The sequence below is a fragment of the Thalassophryne amazonica genome, chromosome 6 (genome assembly GCF_902500255.1).
Source record: "Thalassophryne amazonica chromosome 6, fThaAma1.1, whole genome shotgun sequence".
Lineage (NCBI taxonomy): Eukaryota > Metazoa > Chordata > Actinopteri > Batrachoidiformes > Batrachoididae > Thalassophryne > Thalassophryne amazonica.
Genome location: NC_047108.1, coordinates 70,611,488 through 70,632,490, shown reverse-complemented (window position 1 = coordinate 70,632,490; position 21,003 = coordinate 70,611,488). Strand labels below are relative to the sequence as shown.

The 21,003-nt window shown below is 41.0% G+C and overlaps 1 protein-coding gene across 4 annotated transcripts in view; it reads left to right on the top strand.

The window, feature by feature from the left end:
- The first annotated feature begins 362 nt into the window (after nucleotides 1-362).
- calcoco1a (calcium binding and coiled-coil domain 1a) overlaps nucleotides 363-21,003 on the top strand; it is a 36,497-nt gene continuing 15,856 nt past the window's right edge. For 2 of the 4 annotated variants that reach the window (XM_034172441.1, XM_034172439.1), the window contains exons 1-9: nucleotides 365-536; nucleotides 9,272-9,439; nucleotides 9,531-9,633; nucleotides 15,335-15,537; nucleotides 16,289-16,501; nucleotides 16,721-16,869; nucleotides 16,999-17,068; nucleotides 17,155-17,310; nucleotides 19,705-19,959. In XM_034172441.1, coding sequence (XP_034028332.1) covers nucleotides 9,308-9,439; nucleotides 9,531-9,633; nucleotides 15,335-15,537; nucleotides 16,289-16,501; nucleotides 16,721-16,869; nucleotides 16,999-17,068; nucleotides 17,155-17,310; nucleotides 19,705-19,959 — 1,281 coding nt within the window. In that variant the 5' untranslated portion in view covers nucleotides 365-536; nucleotides 9,272-9,307. Of the gene's footprint in view, nucleotides 537-9,271; nucleotides 9,440-9,530; nucleotides 9,634-15,334; nucleotides 15,538-16,288; nucleotides 16,505-16,720; nucleotides 16,870-16,998; nucleotides 17,069-17,154; nucleotides 17,311-19,704; nucleotides 19,960-21,003 lie in introns of all 4 variants that reach the window. The other 2 variants (XM_034172440.1, XM_034172438.1) reach the window with 2 other exon arrangements.

Genomic DNA, 21,003 nt, shown 5'->3' with positions numbered 1-21,003 from the left:
AGAAGAAAAAAATGAGTTGGTGAAATAAAATGAAGCAATAAAATAATTTTTCCAAGGTCCACACAAATTCACATCTTTAATGTGCAATAGGCTTTGTTAGGCATCTGCTCGGACCTTTAACAAAATAAAATTAAATTAAATTAAAATACAAACCAATAGGATTCCTGAACTGCTGGTTTTTCCGCCCACATGCTTGAACCCTATAATGTTGGTTGGCCGTTGTTATTCTGGCGGAGGTGTGAAACAAAAAAGAAGCGTCATGTTACGTTCAGTTTCTTTGTTTTTCTCCTTTGACATTGGGGCTTGTAGTTTTTAAGCACTGCTTTTCAGCTAGCTTCGTAGCCGCTGAGGACCACATCTCCCACAATTCAGCGGGGCAAAGCGAGGTTGTCGTGCTCGTGTTTTGCTTTGGTTTTCTGTTGTTGTTTGTGCTTAGCGGGGCTTATAGGAGGAAACGTTGCGCTTGTTTCGCTCATGTTGCGCTGTCCTGTAGCGCACACTAGCGGATTGTTCGCGGCGAAGTGACGCACAGTAAGGTAGGTGAATTTTCCCGAGACTGGCTTACCAGAAATGTGCGCAGATGCTTGGAACAAAACGTCTTTTTGTCTAGTCTGACGGGCACGCGCTCTGCTATAAAAAAAAAGCAAAGCGGTCGTTTGGAAAAAAAAAAAAAAAAGATTTCACATCTGCAAAGTTAACTGGATTTGAATAAGTGATGATCTTTGGAAGCTCGACGCGCACGGACAGTTTTCTTGGTATGTGCTGCTGTTTGTTGGGCCTCAAGCCTTGTAATGTGAATCCTCTACGAATTTTTTATTGTCCTTTTTTAACAAAGAGGGCATAAATATACAATAATAAATAAAATGAAATAAATATAATAATGACGGTAAGACAAAACGTGTGGTAAAATCACATCATTAATTGTAGACGTCCAAATTGTGATTTTTTTTTTTCCCCTACAACTTTCTATTTTTGTACGTGACTTGGTTTATAAATGCATCTTTGAGATATTTAAAAGAGTTGTGTGATGGATCTTTTCAGCTAATTTAGGTCTCAGGTTGTCTAAAAACCTTAGATATTAAAGCCAAAAATACATGCATCTTTAAAAAAAAAAACTCGGGCCATTAAGGCTACAGTGTGTAGAATATAGGGGCGTTTATTAGCAGAAATGGAACATTCAGCAATAAATTCATAACCATCGGTTTATTAGTGGATAATTACATGCAATAAGGAATTTGTGTGTTTTCATAAGCTTAGAATGAACCCTTGACATTTACAGGAGAGTGGGCCTCCTCATTGTACCGTTGTACCGTTGTACTGCCCTGTTGATATGGTAGCACAAAGGGGACATACTTGCTTCACCTTTCACATTTTGCAACACAGCTGGAAGACTGGGGAAAAAAACAAAACAAGAGGAATCAGTAGTTGTTCCCCTGCACATTATCTGCTGGTTTTTAGTGTCAGCTAATAAGTCTGAGAACCCTCCTTTTTTATTAAACTGAGGATCATGAATATTTGTTATCACAAGAGAAAGTAAAGGAGCACGAATCCCCATGGCCAAAGAAGCAGAAAATGTGAAGGCAAGCAAAAATGTTATCGCCAGTTACTTAATGCAATCTGGAATGTCATCACTAGAGGACACAACATTTTGCACAGGATCATTTTATTATAATAATAATAATAATTATTATTATTATTATATTTTACAACCCTAGTCATTTAAAACAAATAATTAGCAATAAAATGTGAGCAATGTACCCATGTTCGAAAACTGCTTTTTGAGTTAAGTGGACCCAGAGTTACAAATCTGTCTTTGCACCTATAAGTCCCTTCGGCTGCTCCCTTGTTTGCACTCGGGGTCGCCACAGCAAATCCAAGGTGGACCTGCATGTTGAATTGGCACAGGTTTTATGCCAGATGCCCTTCCTGGCGCAACTCCACATTACTTGGAGAAATGTGGCACGGGTGGGATTTGAACCCGGAGACTTATGCACTGAAACCAACCAAACAACAATAAAATAATGCTACCAACCTACCTTGTAATCACATGCTACATTAATGGTACAAATTTTCTGAAGAAATACAGCTAGCTTTTCTTTTTTTTTTATGTTACCTGTTATCAGCTGTTCATTAGTCTTATGGCACCTTGACACTTGCACGCATTTAACCCCCGCACTGCCACACAATTTGGCATGTCAGTGCCACCCGTTTTGTGCCGCTGGATGCTGCATTATATAAAATAATTATTTCGTAGTGGATTTATCATTTGCTCTCAGAACTTGGCTGATGAAACCACCTCTAATTGCTCCCGGAATCATAGAAAAATTATCTACAGCTGCAGCTTTTCTCGTGCGCTTCATGAAGTGGAGAATGCATTTGGAATTGTCTCAAAAGTAATTATTTTTAATATTTATATTGTAATGGCTTGGTAAAACAAGTTGCATTTTCATTCCTTCTTATGAGTATCTATAAAATTATGTTTATTATAGATTTAACATGAGTATCTATCATAATTGTTCAGATGAGCTGCGCTGGGATGTGCTGCGCTGAAGCATTGACTCGCAGTGACACAGTGTTTTGAATTGTTTGCGCAATGTTCCCGTGTAGTTCACAAAATTAATGCATGCCAGAGGTTTTGAATATCTAAAAATTGTCTTTGTGCACCTGCATGCAGCTGCGCTCAGTTTACGAGTTTGCTCTCTGGCACAGCAGATTGCGTAGTGTGGGGATCAAATTTGTGCAAGTGTCAAGGTGCCTTAATGCTGCCTTCAAGACAACAGTGAAGTGACAAAAGCAAAAAATTTGTGTGTTCACTTGATCAACTTGGTCAGCAATATGGATGCCTGCAGTAGCGCAGGCGTGCTTTGTTGTTGTCTTTACATGGAACAAATAAATAAGCTGTTACCGCTACTTATCCTGGCTGAGCAAGAAGAAAAATGTCTCAAATAAGATAAGATGCCTTTTATTGTCATTGAATAAAATTCAACAAAATTTGAGTTGCAGCTTTACCTTGTCTAGTATAGAACCTCATACAATAATTTAAGACAAAGGACAAAAGTACACATTCAACTATATACACAGAGAATATAGTAGGCAGATAAATGCAGCAGGAGGTATCAAAAGTGCTGTGTGCATGGCAGTCTGTAGATACATTAATAAATATATGTATACAATGAATACAGCAGGCAGAGATATCAAAAGTGTTGTGTGCATGACAGTCCTATGGATAAAATAAATAAATATCTATATACACAAAGGATACAGCAGGCAGCAAAATGCAGCAAAAGGTATTAAAAGTGTTCAAAAGTGCTGTGTACATGTTGCAGTCCCTGTAAGTAAATAGAGCAGCCCAGGTGTACTGAATGCATAATTACAGTCCCTGAAGAAGTGTGTGTGTGTGTCTGTGTGTCAATAACTACAGGGTGGTTGGGTGTATATGAGAAGCTGCAGGGGGGGCTAATATCTCTGACAGCCCTAGGGAAAAAACTGTCTCTGTCTGTTTGTAGTGGCCCTTATATTTCCATACCTCTTGCCTGATGGAAGCGGTACAAACAGTCTGTGGCCCGGGTGACTGGGGTCCACAGCGATGGATTTGGCCCTTTTCTTGACACGACCCTCGTAAATGGAATCCAAATCTGGGAGGGGACAGCCAACAATGCCCTGTGCTGACCTCACCACCTGCACCAGATTCTTCTTCTCCTGGGCCGTACGGCTGCCGTACCACACGTTCACGCTGAAGCAGAGGATGCTCTCTATTGTGGCCCTGTAAAAGTTTGCCAGCAGTCGGGAGGATAGTCCAGCGCATTTCAGTTTCCTGAGGAAGAAGAGCCTTTGTTGTACCTTCTTCACCAGATGGGAGGTGTTCATGGATCAAGACAGATCATATGTGATATGGAGGCCCAGAAATTTGATATTATCCACACGCTCCACCACTTCTCTGCCTATGAGGAGGGGGACGAGGTGTTCAGTGTCAGATTGTTGGCTGAACACCACTGAATTAAACGCTGGACCTCCTCTCTGTAGTGGGTCTCATTATTATCTGAAATGAGACCCACTACTGTGGTGTAGTCTACAAACTTCACAACTGTGTTTGTGGGGTGGATGGCTGTACAATCATTTGTGCAGAGAGTGAAAAGGGCTGGGCTGAGCACACAGCCTTGCGGAGTGCCTGTGTTAAGGACCAGAGAAGACGATGTAAGGTTACCTATTCTCGCCACCTGAGGCCTATTGGTGAGAAAGTCTCTGATCCATTAGCACAGCAGCACAGGCAAACCCAACTGGTGTAGCTTCAGTGTCAGCTTGTCTGGGATGACTGTGTTAAAAGCTGAGCTGAAGTCTACAAATAGCATCCTAACATATGTGTTAGGATGCTGCAGATGGGTCAGGACTGTGTGCAGACAGATGGAAACAGCAACCTATGTTGAACAGTTCCCTCTGTAGGCGAACTGAAGGCTGTCCATGTCCGCAGGGATGAGGTCTCTGATGTGCCTTAGAAGAATCCGCTCAAAACATTTCATGATTACCGGGGTCAGAGCGACGGGCTGGTAGTCATTCAGGCAGGTGATGGATGTCTTCTTTGGTATCGGTATTATGATGGAGGACTTGAGGCACCCAGGAACCATGGCCAGGCACAGGGACAGATCGAAAATATCTGAAAACACTCCTGCTAATTGATTAGCACATGTTCTCAGAGTCCGACCCGACACCCCATCCGGTCCTGCAGCTTTGCGGACGTTGATCCTCTGCAAAGTGGACATCACCTGATGGTGCTGCAGGACAAGGGGCTGGTGCTGCTCCTCAAGTTGGGGTAAATGTACAGCCTACCTGCTGTTTGAAGTGTCAAAACAGGTAAAGATGTTGTTTAAAGTGTCAGGCAGGGTGGGGTCATGGCTGGCCAGTTGATTATTGCGCTTGTAATCCGTCATGGTCCTGATTCCTCACCACATGTTCTGAGGGTCATTATTATTAAAGTGCTCCTCTATGCACTGTTTATACCGGAGTTTTGCCTGCTTAATTCCACTCCTCAGTTCAGATCGAGCCGTGCAGTAAACCAGCCTGTCTCCAGCCTGGTAGGCAGCATCTTGGGCCTTCAGCAGGGACCATACTGTGCTATCCAACCATGGTTTCTTGTTGGGAAACTCCTTAACCCTTTACGTACTGAGGCTATAAATGGACGATTGGTTATAATTTTTTATTATAGCAATAAAATTAAGAAATAATGTTCTATGTTTTTGTGCTTTGGTACCCTTTTCCAAGAGTACCTGAATTTCAATTATATTACACCTGATTAACTATTTATACACATTATTTGTAAGTTTTAGCATTTAAAATGAGAAAAAACACAAAAGCGAACTTGATTTTTTTTTTTCAGTTTTTTAGTGAAAAATGATTATGTAAAGGAAGTTTGGATTTCACATTTTTAACAGGAAGCTGTACGTGTTTACAATCAAAATAATTAATTTTGTGTGTCTAGAACTCAGAAACAGTGCAAAAGTAAACATTTTACAAGGCGAAAATATTCAAAAAGTAACCAGTTTTAAAGTGCAGAACCAAACAATATGAATAACAACAAAGTGCAAAACTATATATAAATATATCAATTATTATCTGTATTATTAAAATGTGCAATAAATCACTCATTTGATCACTCATTTTGTGCAAAATTATACAATATGAATAAAACAATAAAGTGTCAAACTATATACAAATATATAACCAAGAATCAAAATTAGATCTAAACTACATCAGTCCATTGTTAGTGTGGTACTGTTTGTAACAGTTTCTGTCTGGCTGAAGACAGAGGCCAATTTTACAAAGTTTGCACATCCAGCAGGTTGATCTCTTGCAAACCTTGTAAGAACGCCGCCCCTTTATGGATCGCTGGCAAGTTGGGTTTCCACTGCTTGTTGGCACCGGGCAGTGGCTTGTGGCTGATGGAGCCATCACACCCACACAAACACGCACACACACCTTCACAAATGACACTAACACCCTGCCTTTTCCTCAAAAATTACTACATTTATGTTTGCTGTCTGTCTCTGTACTTTTCTGTCACTTTTGCACTCTTTTTCATACTTTTCCCTCGTTTCAAAAGTCACCGAACGCACTTTACCGTAATATATGCAACATATAGCATACTGTTGGAAAGCACAGGTTCTTGGCTTGCTGTCAGTGTTGAAATTTTTCAGATTGAGGGCTTACATGCGAATTTACGGTAATGAGAATCAGCGGCGCACTAGTGTGAGACTTCTGTGTTTTTCCTCTGCGTGTTGACATCACAGGCTTATGTTTACCGTAATACACTATATATCATTGGAAAGCCCTTGGTGTTAGCTTAACAATGCACTTTGAATCATTCGGATTGGACAAACTATGGCGGAGTTACGGTAAAAAAAAAAAAACGCATATAGAAAATATGGCGTGGGCGCCATCGCCGTAGATAAAGGGTTAATGGTTTTTACAGGGAAGGTAGCATCAGTACAGAACTGGATGTAACACAGGACAGATTATGTATATTCTTCCAGGTCTGCCCCATCCCTAAACACACTCCAGTCTGTGTCCTCAAAACAGTCCTGGAGTGCAGAGGAGGCTTCCTCAGACTAAACTTGAACTGTCCTAATGGTTGACTTTGATGTACATACCAGGGGCTTATAGGCAGGAATCAGCTCCACTGAAATGTGGTCAGACATGCCCAGATGTGGTGCTGCTGCTGCCTTGTAAGCACCAGGGATGTTACAGTATACCTGATCCAAGATATTATTGCCTCTGGTGGGGAAGTTTATGTACTTGTAAAATTTAGGGAACACAATGTAAATCCTCCAGAACATGTGAGCGTGTTCCACACAGCTAGCAGAAGTCCAAATATGGACCTATAGTGCTAGTTTGTGCATGTTATTCAGAAAAGGAAACTGGAAGTCATCAAGCTCTAAATTCAGATAATTTCTAACACACTCCTGTTCATGACTGACAGCTCCCTTTGAGCCTTTTCCTGTTGAAAACATGTTTAAAAATATCTATGCCCACTTTTAATGATGTCACGCAAATCAACATTTCCCACAGACTAACAAATCTGAACATTTAAAACTAGTAAATAGAGAAATTCAGATTAAAAGTTGGCCTAGGTAGTCAAAAAACTCCTTGGTGGCAAGTAACCGGGGGTGGAAGAGATTCGTCCTGAGATGCTGAAGTCACTGGATGTTGTTGGGCTGTCATGGATCAGTTTCAATTTAAATCAATTTATTTCATTTATATAGCACCAAATCACAACAAAGCTGCCTCAAGGTGCGTCACATCAGTAAGGTCTAACCTTACCAACCCACAAGCTTGTTCAATGTTGCATGGGAATACAGTTAGAGATAGTACCTCTAGATTAGCAAACAAGGGTGGTGGTCCCCTTCTTTAAAAAAGGAGAAACTGGAGAGTGTGTTCTAATTATAGAAGAATCATGCTTCTCAGCTTGCCCGTGAAGCCTGTGACAGGGAACGAGAGATGAGACTTGGACTGTTATTCAAACTTCAGATTCAGGAGGAACAGTGCAGGTTACTTCCTGGTTGTGGAACAGTGGACCAGCCCTTTACCTACGTGAAAAATATTACAAGGGTCTTGAGAGTATGACCAACCACTCTATATGTGTTTTGTGGACTTGGAAAAGGTGTACGACTGGGTCCCTCGAGGTATCCTGTAGGTGGCTCTGCAAGGAACCACCGCAACACGCAATCTGGTTTCTATATGACCAAAGTAGGACCTGTGTCTGCATTCTCGGCATTACATCAGACCTGTTTCCGGTGGGTTTTGGACTCTGCCAGGGCTGCCCCTTGTCACAGTCGTGTTTGTGATGTTCATGGACAGGATTTCAAGGCACAGTCAGGGACTGTAGTGTCCAACTTGGTGACCTCAGAGTTGCATCCCTGCTTTTTGCGGATGAAGTGGTTCTTTTGGTTTTGTCAGGAATGACATCCGATGTGCACCAAGCAGGTTTGAGGCCAAATGTGAAGTGACTGGGATAAGAATCAGCACCTCCAAATTGCTTGAAAAAACGATGGTGTAATAACTTAATTCTTAAAGAAAGTTGTTGTAATTTTAGCAGTTCTACCTTCACTGCCTTCATTTAGTTGATTTCGACTCTCACTCGCTCACTCAGCTTTAACAGCTTACTCAAATTAAGCATCACGATGGGAGGGTGGAGTCTATCCCAGCAGTCATAAGGCGTGAGGCGGGGTACACCATGGGCAAGTCTGTCACAGGGCCACATATAGACAAACAGTCACACCCGCACGTACACCTACAGACAATTTAAAGTTTCCAATCCACCTAACCTGCATGTCTTTGGATGTGGGAGGAAGCCGGAGCACCCGGAGGGAACCCACACAAACATGGGGACAACATGCAAACTCCACACAGAAAGGCCACAGGTGGTAATTGATCCCTTGACCTTCTTGCTGTGAGGCAACAGTGCTAACCACTAATCCACCGTGCTGCCCTTCTTGAGTTCCAGTGTAAACCAAATCTCTTTGGGTTTTGGACTTGTCTGACAAAATAATTTGACTTCTTTGAATCAGTTTATTTCTATTTTAAAAATAAATAACTAAATATAAAAACTAATATTATCTCTGCCAGCCAACAGAATTGAGCTTTAAACTTGGGTGTATGGATATTTGTGACATCATAAAGCAGTTTGAGACTAAAGTGTAAATCCTGTTAGCATGTAGAACTTGTAATGTTACAAGGTTGATAATTATATACCCAGAAAAACAAAAACAAAAAGATCTGAGTCAGATCCAGATCTGCTTCAAAACATCACAAAACCTCTGCTGTGCTCTGATCGTCAGCTGAGGTCACGGTTGTTCATCACAGCCCAACAATAAAATCCATAACATTATCTAGTGAAGAAAATAAATGTTTTCTGTCACAATGGTTCTAGCAGGATTTTCTTAGAATTTGTCTTGCATTTGTTGTTTGAGTCCCTGTGCATACTGGAGGGTGACTGGCACATTGCACACATGCACAGCCCGAGTGATACACAGGTAACGTATCGCTTTGATCACAGGCTCCATCATCACAGAGTTCTCGTGTCCTCTCAAGTGTACGCTCAGTCAGGATATCTGCTTACACCAAATAAATATTCAAATCCTCCTGCAGCTCTCACCTCTTATTTGTTTTGTGTTTGCTGATTATCTCGTCTTGCTTCTAGGCATAAACTATGTTTTTTTGTTTTGTTTTGTTTTTTTGCTCAACTATATTAAGACTGAATTTTACATGTTGTTTTCTGTAGGTGCGACGTAGAGTCCCCCCTGTGTTTACTGTTGCCATGGAAAATGCTTGGAAGGTGGAGTTTAGCAATGTGGGCTGCAGTTACTTTCCACAGAGCCGAGTGGATTGCCACTACACACTGAGCTCACGGCACAGCTGGGCCAGCAGTGACTGGATTGGGCTTTTTAAGGTATCATTGACAATGCCAATGTCAGAATCGTCAAGTGAATGAAGCATACACCCTCCACTGATGAATAACTTTATATTTTTTCTTTCCACAGGTGGGGTGGACATCAGTGAAGGACTATCATACGTTTGTGTGGGCACTGGCCCCCGCTGATTATCAGGCGGGCACACATGTCAATGCCTGTGTGCAGTTCCAAGGTACTCACCTTTTTCTTTTTTACATCTGAATGTGGGATTTTTCTTTGCAGCTGTGCATGTTCCTGTGTTTGAACATTACTCAAAGAGTTTTGGGCTGACTTGGTGTCAAGTTGGTGTAATAATTGAGGACCATCCAGTGACAAAGTGTTATGATTTTGAGGAAAAATGGTTCAAATTCAAGGTCACAGGCTAAGATCTGAATTTGGGCCCACTGCTTACATTTCAGACATATTTAGAATGGTTAAAGGTACATTTATGGTTACTGTTAGACCAGTGTTTTTCAAAACTTTTTCATAATGGTAAGTTTGTAGATTGCAGTATGTCACAATTTTGGCGAGGGGGACTCATGCTCCCTTGCTTTCCCCTGTGATAAGCAGTATGTATGAGCCTAAATTTCACAAACTTGTTAGCCTGCACTAGCAAGCAGTAGCCCATGCATAGTGGACCCACCACTGATTTCTCTTCTTTTTCCTTCAGTCTTCTGGCCATGCTCCAAACTGTGATTGTAGGCATAAGTATGTCCCTTTTGGACTACTGTATCAACATGGCAGTCTCCCTGCCAGGGCTCATTTTGAACTTTTGAACTTTGAACTTATTTATTTGGCACACAACTCGTCAATAACAAAAACTGATATACAAGACAATTCCACAGTGACATGTGTGACCAAAAAGGGGGTGAGCAGAAGCAAAGCTTATAAACGCCCACCCCATATATACATACATACATACATATATACACATTACCAACCCCCAGAGCAAGCACACAGGCGACAGTGGTAAGGAAAAACTCCCTCTGAAACTCCCTCTGATGTATTGAGGAAGAAACCTCAAGCAGACCAGACTCTAAGGGGTGACCCTCTGCTTGGGCCATGCTACAAACACATTTAACAACACAAGCTCAAATCCCATTATCATAAACATATCAAGTGAACACTGTGTCTTCGTCTACATACATATTTACATACATATACAGTATACATGTATACACGCACCAACATACACCTACACATACATACATAATTACACACACACACATATATACATACATGCACATACACAAATGAATCTTACTTAAATGAATTTTAACACATTAAAACACGTCAACTCGTTACTAATGAACAAATGGTAATGAATGCAGTGATGAGAGTTTTCTGGATATTCCCAGATTTCCATTTTTTCAGCCAAACATTTCACATTATTTGCTATCAGTTCTTTCTTTTTGCTTTGGATATAGTTATGGCCATTTTTGTAGTTTTATTTAAAAGATGTGTTTATAACATTTCAGATTGTGGCTATTAGATGTCATGTGATGATATACCTGTATTAATTTGTGCACTTCTGTGAAAAGTCTGTAAGCATACGGCAGTCAAAACAAACATTTATGGAGACTGACAAAAACAAAATACTCATTTTTCCAAGTGTTTCCTGACAGTGTGTCCGTCACTCTGAGCAAATGTCCCAGCGCACACTGTTGAGTGGAATTTAGACAAACTGCTGCTAACATTAAGAACGGAGCCACAGATTAAATACAGAATGACTCATTTTTAAAGTGATAACTGTGTTCATTTTGATGCAGTTGTGATAACAGAGCATCTCACAGCATTACACTGTGAGAAGATGTGTTGCGCGTGCACGTCGATTAGTCATGAACACAGCCTGTTAAAGACAGACTCCGCTAAAGGCACGCCTTTGTGCACGCTCATAAGTGTTGTCATCCATGCAGTAACTGAAAAGTCTAACAAATACATCTCTGTGTTCAGGCAGCCTGTAAAAACAGTGTCGAGGAGCGTTCCACTGACACGTTCACGTGGCAGTTATAACCGGATTTGAACAGCGTCCTGCTCCGGTACAGACAGGAGACTCCGCATACATCTGGATCCAAAACTAGACTCGCTCAGAAAACTAAATGAGTTGAGAGAGAAGTGTGTCATCTCCTCTCTGTGTGGAGCACTGAACCGGTGTCCCAAACCGAACGGTCCGCCCTGCCTCCATTGTGCATGCGTCATTTCGGAGCTCTGAGACAGAGTCTCTTCACCCAAAGTGATCAAATGATTTAATGGGATTACCATCAGATGACAAAGTAAAACCTCTTAAATCATTCTAAAGTCAGTTTTAAGCAGAAACAAGACCATTTTAAGCAGAAATGAGGCGAAATTCAATGACGCTTTGAAGTGACAGACGCGAAGTGAACGCAACAGCTAGCAGCTTGTGTAGCTGCAATGCTCTGATCACTTCCTCCATCTTTTATGATGAAATAATGCTGAATTTATGTGGAAATAATTGTTGTACAAAAGCTTCAGATATTTGTCGCTGAGATAGATGATGACTGGAGTCCAGTTTTATGCAGAAATTAGGTGATAATCTGAACCACGGCTAATGACGCATGTGCAGTAAAGGCAGGGCGGGCCGATTTTTAAGGGGGACCATTCGGTCTGTGACACCGGGCGGCGCGGGTGACACTCATGCACATCCGCGAGTTGGTAGAAAGTCCTGAAGCGCCTGAAAATAATGAGAATTTTTCCAAGTGTGTGGTCACAGGATCTGAATGAACGCTGAGCCATCATTTTCATTTGACCTGTCAGTAGTTTCATCATCTGATGTTGCAGTGTTCATTCATTCTGTCTGTTCGCTGTTGTGATTTTTCTGCATTGACTCGCACTGGCGCCACCTGTTGGAAAATGCCACGTAAAATGTTTTCCAGAAATGCATCTGCTGACTCGCCGAGCGAAAAGTTTAATCAGTAAGAAAGTACATCAGCTACCACTGATCGTGACCACATGCACAGATTTACTTGGTGTATGTAGAAATTAAACATTTCCATGTGGAAGTCACCCAATTTGTTGTTTTGGGGCTTTGTATAAGACCACCACACAGACTTTCCTCTTGTTCTGCCTACTCGCTACAAAAAAGTTTAGTTCTTATTACCTCACTTTCACCTGTGTAAATGCTGTATTCCTTTTCTGCTGATAAACACCCCTGAACCTAGCCCATATGGCTCTAAAAATACATGAAATTAGTTGGATTGTCATAAAACGAAGTATGGAGATCTTATCATGAATTCAAAACTTACATAACAGCCGTATTCTTGTAATACGTAAAGCATGAAATATTACAGGTATGATGAATGTACACAGGACCTTCCATTATGGCATCACTGAATCACAAAGGATTCCTTTTACGACTCGCTGTCAGCAGTCTGTGGTTACAATCCGAGCACCCCTTCTAGTTTTTTGCACTTTTGATCTCAACAGTTTGCCTTTTATAGCGCGTTAGGGCTCAGGTCCACACAGAAAGCATTCGGCGAATCCTAACGTTCCTTACTGCATAAACCCATTCACCACTGGGAGCTGATGAGGCTGTTTCACGGCACAGGGCTGATGAGGGCGTACACATGTGCAGCAGGTGTGGCGTTGACCTATGAGAGTGATTTATCGCAAACGTCAGAATGCTGTCAGTGGTGGTCATAGGAAGAATAGCTGAGAGAGACTGCACATGGTGCTGATCAGCAAGTGTGCAGCAGTTTGACTGAAGAAAGTGTGCCAGTGGACACAAACTGGCATCATCAGTAACAGCACAGCTCATAGTATGACCCTTTTTTTTGTCAGTTTATTTATTTACTTGTCATTTGTACCTCGTGTTTTTTTGGGGGGGGGGATCATCCCAAACATTAACACTAAGGCTTGTGTGATATTTCAATGATTTTACGAGGACTGGTTTAAGTCGTGGGCTGCTGCTGCACTCTGCTGCAGAACACAAGAAGCGCAGGAATGCCTGCATTTTAAAAGTAGAGACTCAAAGCACAAAGATGCATATGTGTGTCAGTGAACGAAATGTACAGCCGTAGTTTCAACGGTCATATTAGCCATGAAGCTTTCTTCAATACAGATAACATGAATTACAAGACAAAGGAATAAAATGTGTCGGCAACAAATTATTAAAATGTAAAGTATGATATCTTACATTTGCGTACCTTCTTGTGAAAAGTTTTTTTATTTGTATGATACAAATGTGGGCGAGCATAACAACACTAATAGACAAGTCATAAAGCCTGCTCGTACCCACGGTAGATACATAATGATAGAATAATCAAATAATAAACAACAGATAAATAATTATAAAAAATATAATGTCGACATAAAACATAAATGATAGATATTAAATACTGGTTTACAAATACAGTATATGCACACACTCAAAAATTAATGTTGAAGTTATAAACCAGTGGTTAACATCACCATCAGCTGTTATTTGTGTTTTATGTTCATATATTTTAGATGCATTCTGCTCGTATTTATTTAATTGTTTTATTTTTGTCGTAATATATGTATTTATTTCAAGGACAATTAGATTGGTTGCACATTGCAAATCTGCATCGGTTTGTATGCAAAGATCAATAAACTTTAGTGTTCAAATATGAACTGGGTTCTCATGTATAAATATCTTTTCAAGGTGATTATGCTTTCAGTGCCAAAATGTGTGTCTCAGATCATAAACTATTACAGCAGCAGCTACATCTGGTATGATAAAAAGTGTTAATTCTCATCATAAACTTTCAGCAGGATGATATAAATTTTTATGTATTGACAAAGAATGAGTGAAGTCCAGTTTGGTCTAATACTGTTTTAAGGGGGCAATGTTCCAAATTCATATGCAGTTTATTTTGAATGTGTACATAAGTGCATAAAATATAAATTGCTTTAGCAAAAAATAAATAAATAACATTTTTGTTTGTTTGTTTCATAAAACTTGTAATGATTGTTTTAGACAGTGCTGCAATGCAGTTCAACAAATTTAAACTAGTTTTGGAAAATTGTGTGTTTGTATGAATCTCAAAAGTCCAAAAAGAATTAGTTGAATCATCTTCAAATACAGATACACTGCAGTTTATTATCACTCAGCAACCTGTAGGCCTTGAGGATTGGGGGAATATAGAAACACACTCCGTCCATCAGTGCGTGCATGTCTGTATCCGTCACTTTTTTTTTTCTTTTCTTTTTTTTTGGCAAGATCACCATATGGAAATGTTGTGAAATTTGGCAGACTTGCTAGGGACACTTCTGTCATTGTTTGTCACCAAGTTTGATGTCTGTACCTCCAGCACCCAGACACCACCAATGGGTCAAATTTGGAGGTCTGTTTACACGTGCAGCTTTTAAGCTATATATGCCCAATTTTCAAAAATGAGTTACTGCTGAATTCCTTGAATCAACCCTATAGTGTAAATTTTCCATACTAAATTTTCCACCATATTGGATTTCATAGAAAGATTTGACATTTTTCATAAGCCAAAATTTTCATCCAGTCTTTACAAAATTTAACGTGGTTGATCTGCAGACTAAGCTTCATGACTCTATCTATATGGCCATTTGATTGTTTTTTAAACACTCATCTGTCATAGCCAATTATATTTGGTGGTGAAGCTGCCAACTACGAGATGAGGTCATATAGCAGCAACACTTTGGTCTATTAAAACCAAACTCGACGTGGATCTGGGGTCCCATTGTGAGTAAACACAAAACATTTGGTGTCAAGTGGGCACTGTTGTCTTGTTTTGGATGCTTTGAAGTTGCCTTGTGTGTAAAAATCTGTATAACATAATGAGAATGCAGTTGTGAATGCTAATCAGGCTTCTTTAAAATATTATTAATCATGAATCTGAATTAATCATGAGTCTCCTTGTTTTAAACTTCTTTTTCCTCAGCGTCCTACCTGCCCAAACCCAGCTCCCAGGAGTACGAGTTTGTCTATATTGATGGTCGGGGGGAAGTGTGCTCTCGGAGTTCCACATTCACATTCTCTGCCCCAAAGCCACTGGAGGAGCTGGTGGCTGTGGAGGAGGAACCCCATGGAGAAGATGGCAGCACGGATATGCTGCTGGTCCTACCCAGAGCTGAACTGCTGCAGGTGGGTGTGTCAGATATGGAACAGATTGATTGATTTGTGTATATTTTCAAGAGCTTTTGACTTCTGGCACTAGTCAGGTTTGTTACATAAGTTTGTTGGAATTTTATGGATATTAGTAAAGCTATACTTTTTTGGAAAGTGCATGAAATAGCCAGTCAGAAAATGGTTGCTTCCATTTTCCTGGAAGCCAACATGGTGCTTCTCTTGGATTTGTAAAAATGGCAAATTAAAATGGGAGTTTTTCAACATGGCGACTGGTAGACGGCATAGGATCTTGATTCCGGTGGTGAAACACACCTTTTCAGGGCTATGCAATCCAATGGTGGTTATTACAATTTATATATGGGTGGCCATCTTGGATTTTACAGCATGGGTGATTAAAATATCTCAGGTTTCCAGGTTACCTATGATCCTAATACCATAGTATAATGTAACACATACTTTTATTCATCCATAATGGAAAAGCCAAGATTTCCCACATATACATTTTTTTTGCAGTTAGCACCATTGGATTCCTTGGCCCTGAAAATGTGTGCTTAGCCAGTGAATTCAAGATCCTTGGTCATATGATAGTTGCCATGGGACCATCTATTTTATGATTGACTATTGCATGCACTATTCAAAAATGTGTAGTTTTACAAATTTCCATAAAATTTCTAAGAACAACTAGTATGTGAATGCAGTGAACATGACTACATAAACAATATGAAAACGCAATGATAAGTACTTAGCCTGCTTTTTTTTTTGACAGAGTCAACTGCAGGAGTGTCTGCAGCAGTATGCTGAGCTGCTGCAGATGCAGGAGGTGGCGAACAGACAAAGGGAGAGTGAGAAGGAGGAGTACAAGATGGCGAGGGAGGCCTGGAGCAGACAGAGAACAGAGCTGGAGATCAGTATCTCCCAGCTGCAAAAAGCTCTGAAGCAGAGTCGCGAGAGGATTGAGGAGCTGGAGAGGAAACAGAAGGTGGCGTTTGAGGCTATGCAAATGATGGGCACAGGATCATTTGACTACAACCGATTTGTTAATCTTTCCCTTCTTTCCTGTCTCGTCTTTGGCCTTGTTCCCAAATGACAAGCCAGTATTTCTGCTCAGATACATGACAGCAGATTTCTCTTCAGTGTGAACTTTTTCATGATAAATGCAAATGGCTCTCGTAAAATGAACATGCCTGTGGTCTTTTAGGAGGAGCAGGTTTTAGGAGAGTCGCTAGCCCAGGAGAAAAGTGCTTTATTGGATGCAAGCAAGGCAAGCAAAGTGCGAATCGGAGAACTGGAGGAAGACATCAAAACTTTGACACAGAGAATGGTGGACAGAGAGTTGGAGTTGGAGAGGTTTGACTTTTTTTTTCTTCTTTCTTTCTGATTTATTTATTTATTTTATTTTATTTATTTTATTTTATTTGTGTGTATTACTTTTGATTGCTGATTTTTTTTTTTCTTTTCTTTTTTTTTTACACCTAGGATGAAGGAAAGAACAAAGAAGACAGCAGCTCAGAAAAAAGAGGAGGAGACTGAAAGAAAGAGCCTCCAGGTAATGGCTCATATTTATATTTCATCAACCATCTGAGCCCCCCTGACCCACTTTTCCCATGTGTTTTCTTCATTATTCTCTCGTAGACCAAGTTGGATCAGACAGAACGTGAGCTGCGAAGTCTGTCTAAGGAGTTCCAGGCCCTCAGGACCTCGCTGGCTCAGAGGGACACGAGCGTCCTGCAGCTCCAGAACACCATCACCACCCTCACCCAGAAACTCACCACTGCCCACAGGAAGGAGGTCAGACATTTCTGTGCAGTAAAGTTTCTGCTCTCACCATCTGAGAACTCGCACACTCGCCTTTCCACTCCATGGTGGAGTGGAAAGGCTTTGGCCTGTTTGTTTTCATTGAGAACATGAAAACTAACGGTTACTGATGTCAGATATGAAAGAGACATTTTTAAGTAGTGATTGCACTGCTTCACATTATTTTAAAGTTGACATTTATGTCACAAAAGTCAAACAAAGGTTGACTAACCCCTGATGTCATTATTAATTATTTGTTTATTATTATTAATCAGTAATCATTTCACTTACAAAGTATAAAGTAATGACAAACTGTTGGGGAGATCGGTCCACTTCCTTGACGCCCCCAAAACTAAACCAAACCAACTTTTTTATGCTTCTTGGACAGCCCCTAAAACACAATCAGGATGTTCTCTAAATAAAAACTGCCGACAAGCCAGACACTCAAGGTGGCATTCAGAGTCAAGTCAAGTCAATTCTGGAAGCATGCACTGGTGCTACGCATTCCTGCACCCACTGCACCATGGAACTGCCCTGCTTCCGCATCCACCATACCACAGACCCACCCTGGGTCCTGTATGGTAACCACTCAGGCAAACAACCAGTCCATCCAAAATGACCACCAAGATACGATGTTTTGTTCTTATGAATTCTCTTGTTTGTTGCAATTCTGCATTTTAATGGGAAACAGTCATTTGGTGGCCATTTTGAATTTAAAACTCACAAATAAAATTATTTTGGCACAGATGTATTATTTCTTGTGATTTCAAACTTTCTTTTCATGGAATGTTTTGGAAAATTAAGTCCTTTATATGTAATTTTAATGAAGAAGAAGAAACGGGGGGAAAAACTACTGTATTTTGGTGCAGCTCTGCACAAATGAACTGCATTTATATAGCGCTTTTCCATCTGCATCAGACGCTCAAAGCGCTTTACAGTAATGCCTCACATTAACCCCGATGTGAGAGTACTGCCATACAAGTTGCTCACTACACACCGGAAGCGCAACTAGGGGATTAAGGACCTTGCCCAAGGGCCCTAAGTGATTTTCCAGTCAGGCTGGGATTTGAACAGAGGATCTTCTGGTCTCAAGTCCAACACTTAACCACTAAGACCATCATCTCCCCTGCACACCAACTTGAATGTGTAGCTTGAGGCCATTTTTGGGAACATGATTTTGTTCAAAGATTGTGTTTCTCAGGAACTGAGAAAAGTTGGTTTGGTTTAGTTATGGTGGGGTTCAAAGGGGGAGGCCCTAACTCTACTAAAACGCTGCTATCCATGTTGTCTGGTTCCTGCTGCTAAAACATAGGTTTGCACAAAGCACCGAAAGCACATGTACAAACATCCTAATAACACCGAAACCCCGTGGACTGTTTTCCTTGAGCGGCTGGTTTAATTCCTTCCATAGTCCATGTTAGCCGCTAGCTATGAGTGTGCCTCCTATAGTGAATACTGTGAGGCTCTGTTGTGTGCATGTATGGAGTAACAGGATGTGGAAGGTGCTGACATGAAGTGTGGAGGACATCTCAGACTGGTGCTGTGTTCAGGTAAGCACAGAACATTGGCAAATTTTTGCAGTTCTGACCAGAAGAAGAAGGAGGGCCTAGATTGTCATTGTGCAGATATGAATACAAACAACCAAATTAGTCCTCTGCATTTAACCCATCCTAATTGCAGTTAGACACAATCCAACCACTAGGAGCAGTGGACAGCCACAATCTGGTGCCAGATGTAGAGAAAGGGGTTGCAGTCACAGCAGTGGATTTTGCAAATGTTTTTGAAACTTCTGTCTGCAATGAAGGTAGCCTGGAAAGAGTCTCCTCTGCATTACCACTGTCATTGCAGTTGTCATAATCACATGATCAGTAACTCATTGACGTCAAGCTGCAAGGTTGACTGATCGATTAGTGTGTGCAGACCTTATTGTTTAGAGCTACGTTTGGGGATTTCAGCACCTTGCTGAGGTTTTCTGCTTGTGACTGACTTTGTTACTGAGACCACTCAAGGTTTGCTGCAGATGGTGTTTGCAGTTGTTATTCCATCTTCACATGCTTTCTGGAATTAGAATTACATTGTTGCATTTATCTGGTATTTGTTTCCCGGCTCTATTTAATATTTCTGCAAAGTAGCCACCAGAATTTCTTCAGCAGCACACCTTCACTGGCTGTGCGATTTGATTCTCCGTTATTCTTTTATGTCATGATTTATGTTGTACTTTATGTTTTCCAATGCACCTATAAATAAATATATTAGCATATCCTCGCTAGTGTTTAGATATGACTTTGACATTCGACTTCAGCATTTATCTTTTGTTCATGGTCGGTATTATGCAGCAAATCAACACTTAAGGAGCCAACAAACCCTGCTTTGTTCGTTTATGAGCAGACAGAGAGCGAGGCGGCGCTGAAGGAAATGCGGAGCCTACGGGAGCGTCTCATTGCAAGCGAACGTACTGTGGATGGGTTGAAGAATGACCTGAGTGCCATGATGGCACAGAGGGATCGCGGGCAGACAGAGTTGCATCAGGCTCGTCTACAGGCCGCACAGCTCACCCTTCAGCTTGCAGACTCCAGTTTATCCCTGAGAGAAGGCAGAGCCCACTGGGCCCAAGAGAGGCAGAATCTGCAACGCACCACTGAGGTACTGCATGGTATGGTGCCCCGAGTATAATATACTTCCACCAGTGTAATCCTTTGCTGCCCAGTGGTGGGCACAGGCAACCTAAAAGTAAATTTCAGTAACTGCTAATCCACTAACTGAAAAGTTAAATGTGATTAAGACTAAATCATTAAACTGCCAAAACATTTAGTTGAAGCTACAAATAGCCCCTAAATTCTATTATATGAATTTAAAGGGGGCATATCGCACTCCAGTCAACACTGTCTTTTAAAAATTATATACCAGATTATGACTCATTACTTCCAGCTCTTTAACTTGTGTGATTCCTGATGTAGCTGATAAAAATAAAATAAAAAATTACAGCGTCTGAAAAATGCACACAGATTCAGAGCTACGGTGCATCCGGAAAGTATTCACAGTGCTTCACTTTTTCCACATTTTGTTATGTTACAGCCTTATTCAAAAATGGAGGAAATTCATTTTTTGTCTCAAAATACTACTCACAACACCCCATAATGGCAACATAAAAAAAATCATCCATGAGATGTTTCTACAGCTTAATTGGAGTCCACCTGGGATATATTCGGTTGATTGGACATGATTTGGAAAGAGACTCACCTGTCTACATACAAGGTCCCACAGTTGACAGTGCATATCAGAGCATAAACCAAACATGAAGTCAAAGGAATTGTCTGTAGACCTTTGAGGGGTTGTCTTGAGGCACAAATCTGGGGAAGGGTACAGAAACATTTTTGCTGCTTTGAAGGCCCCAATGAGCACAGTGGTCTCCATCATCCATAAATAAAAGAAGTTCCGATCCACCAGGACTCTTCCTAGAGCTGGCTGCCCGTCTAAACTGAGCAATCGAAGGAGAAGGGCCTTAATCGGGGAAGTGACCAAGAACCCGATGGTCACTCTGTCAGAGCTCCAGCATTCCTCTGCGGAGAGAGGAGAACCTTCCAAAAGGACAGCCATCTCTGCAACAATCCATCAATCAGGCCTATATGGTAGAATGACAAGACGGAAGCCACTCTTTAGTAAAAGGCACATGGGAGCCCGCCTAGA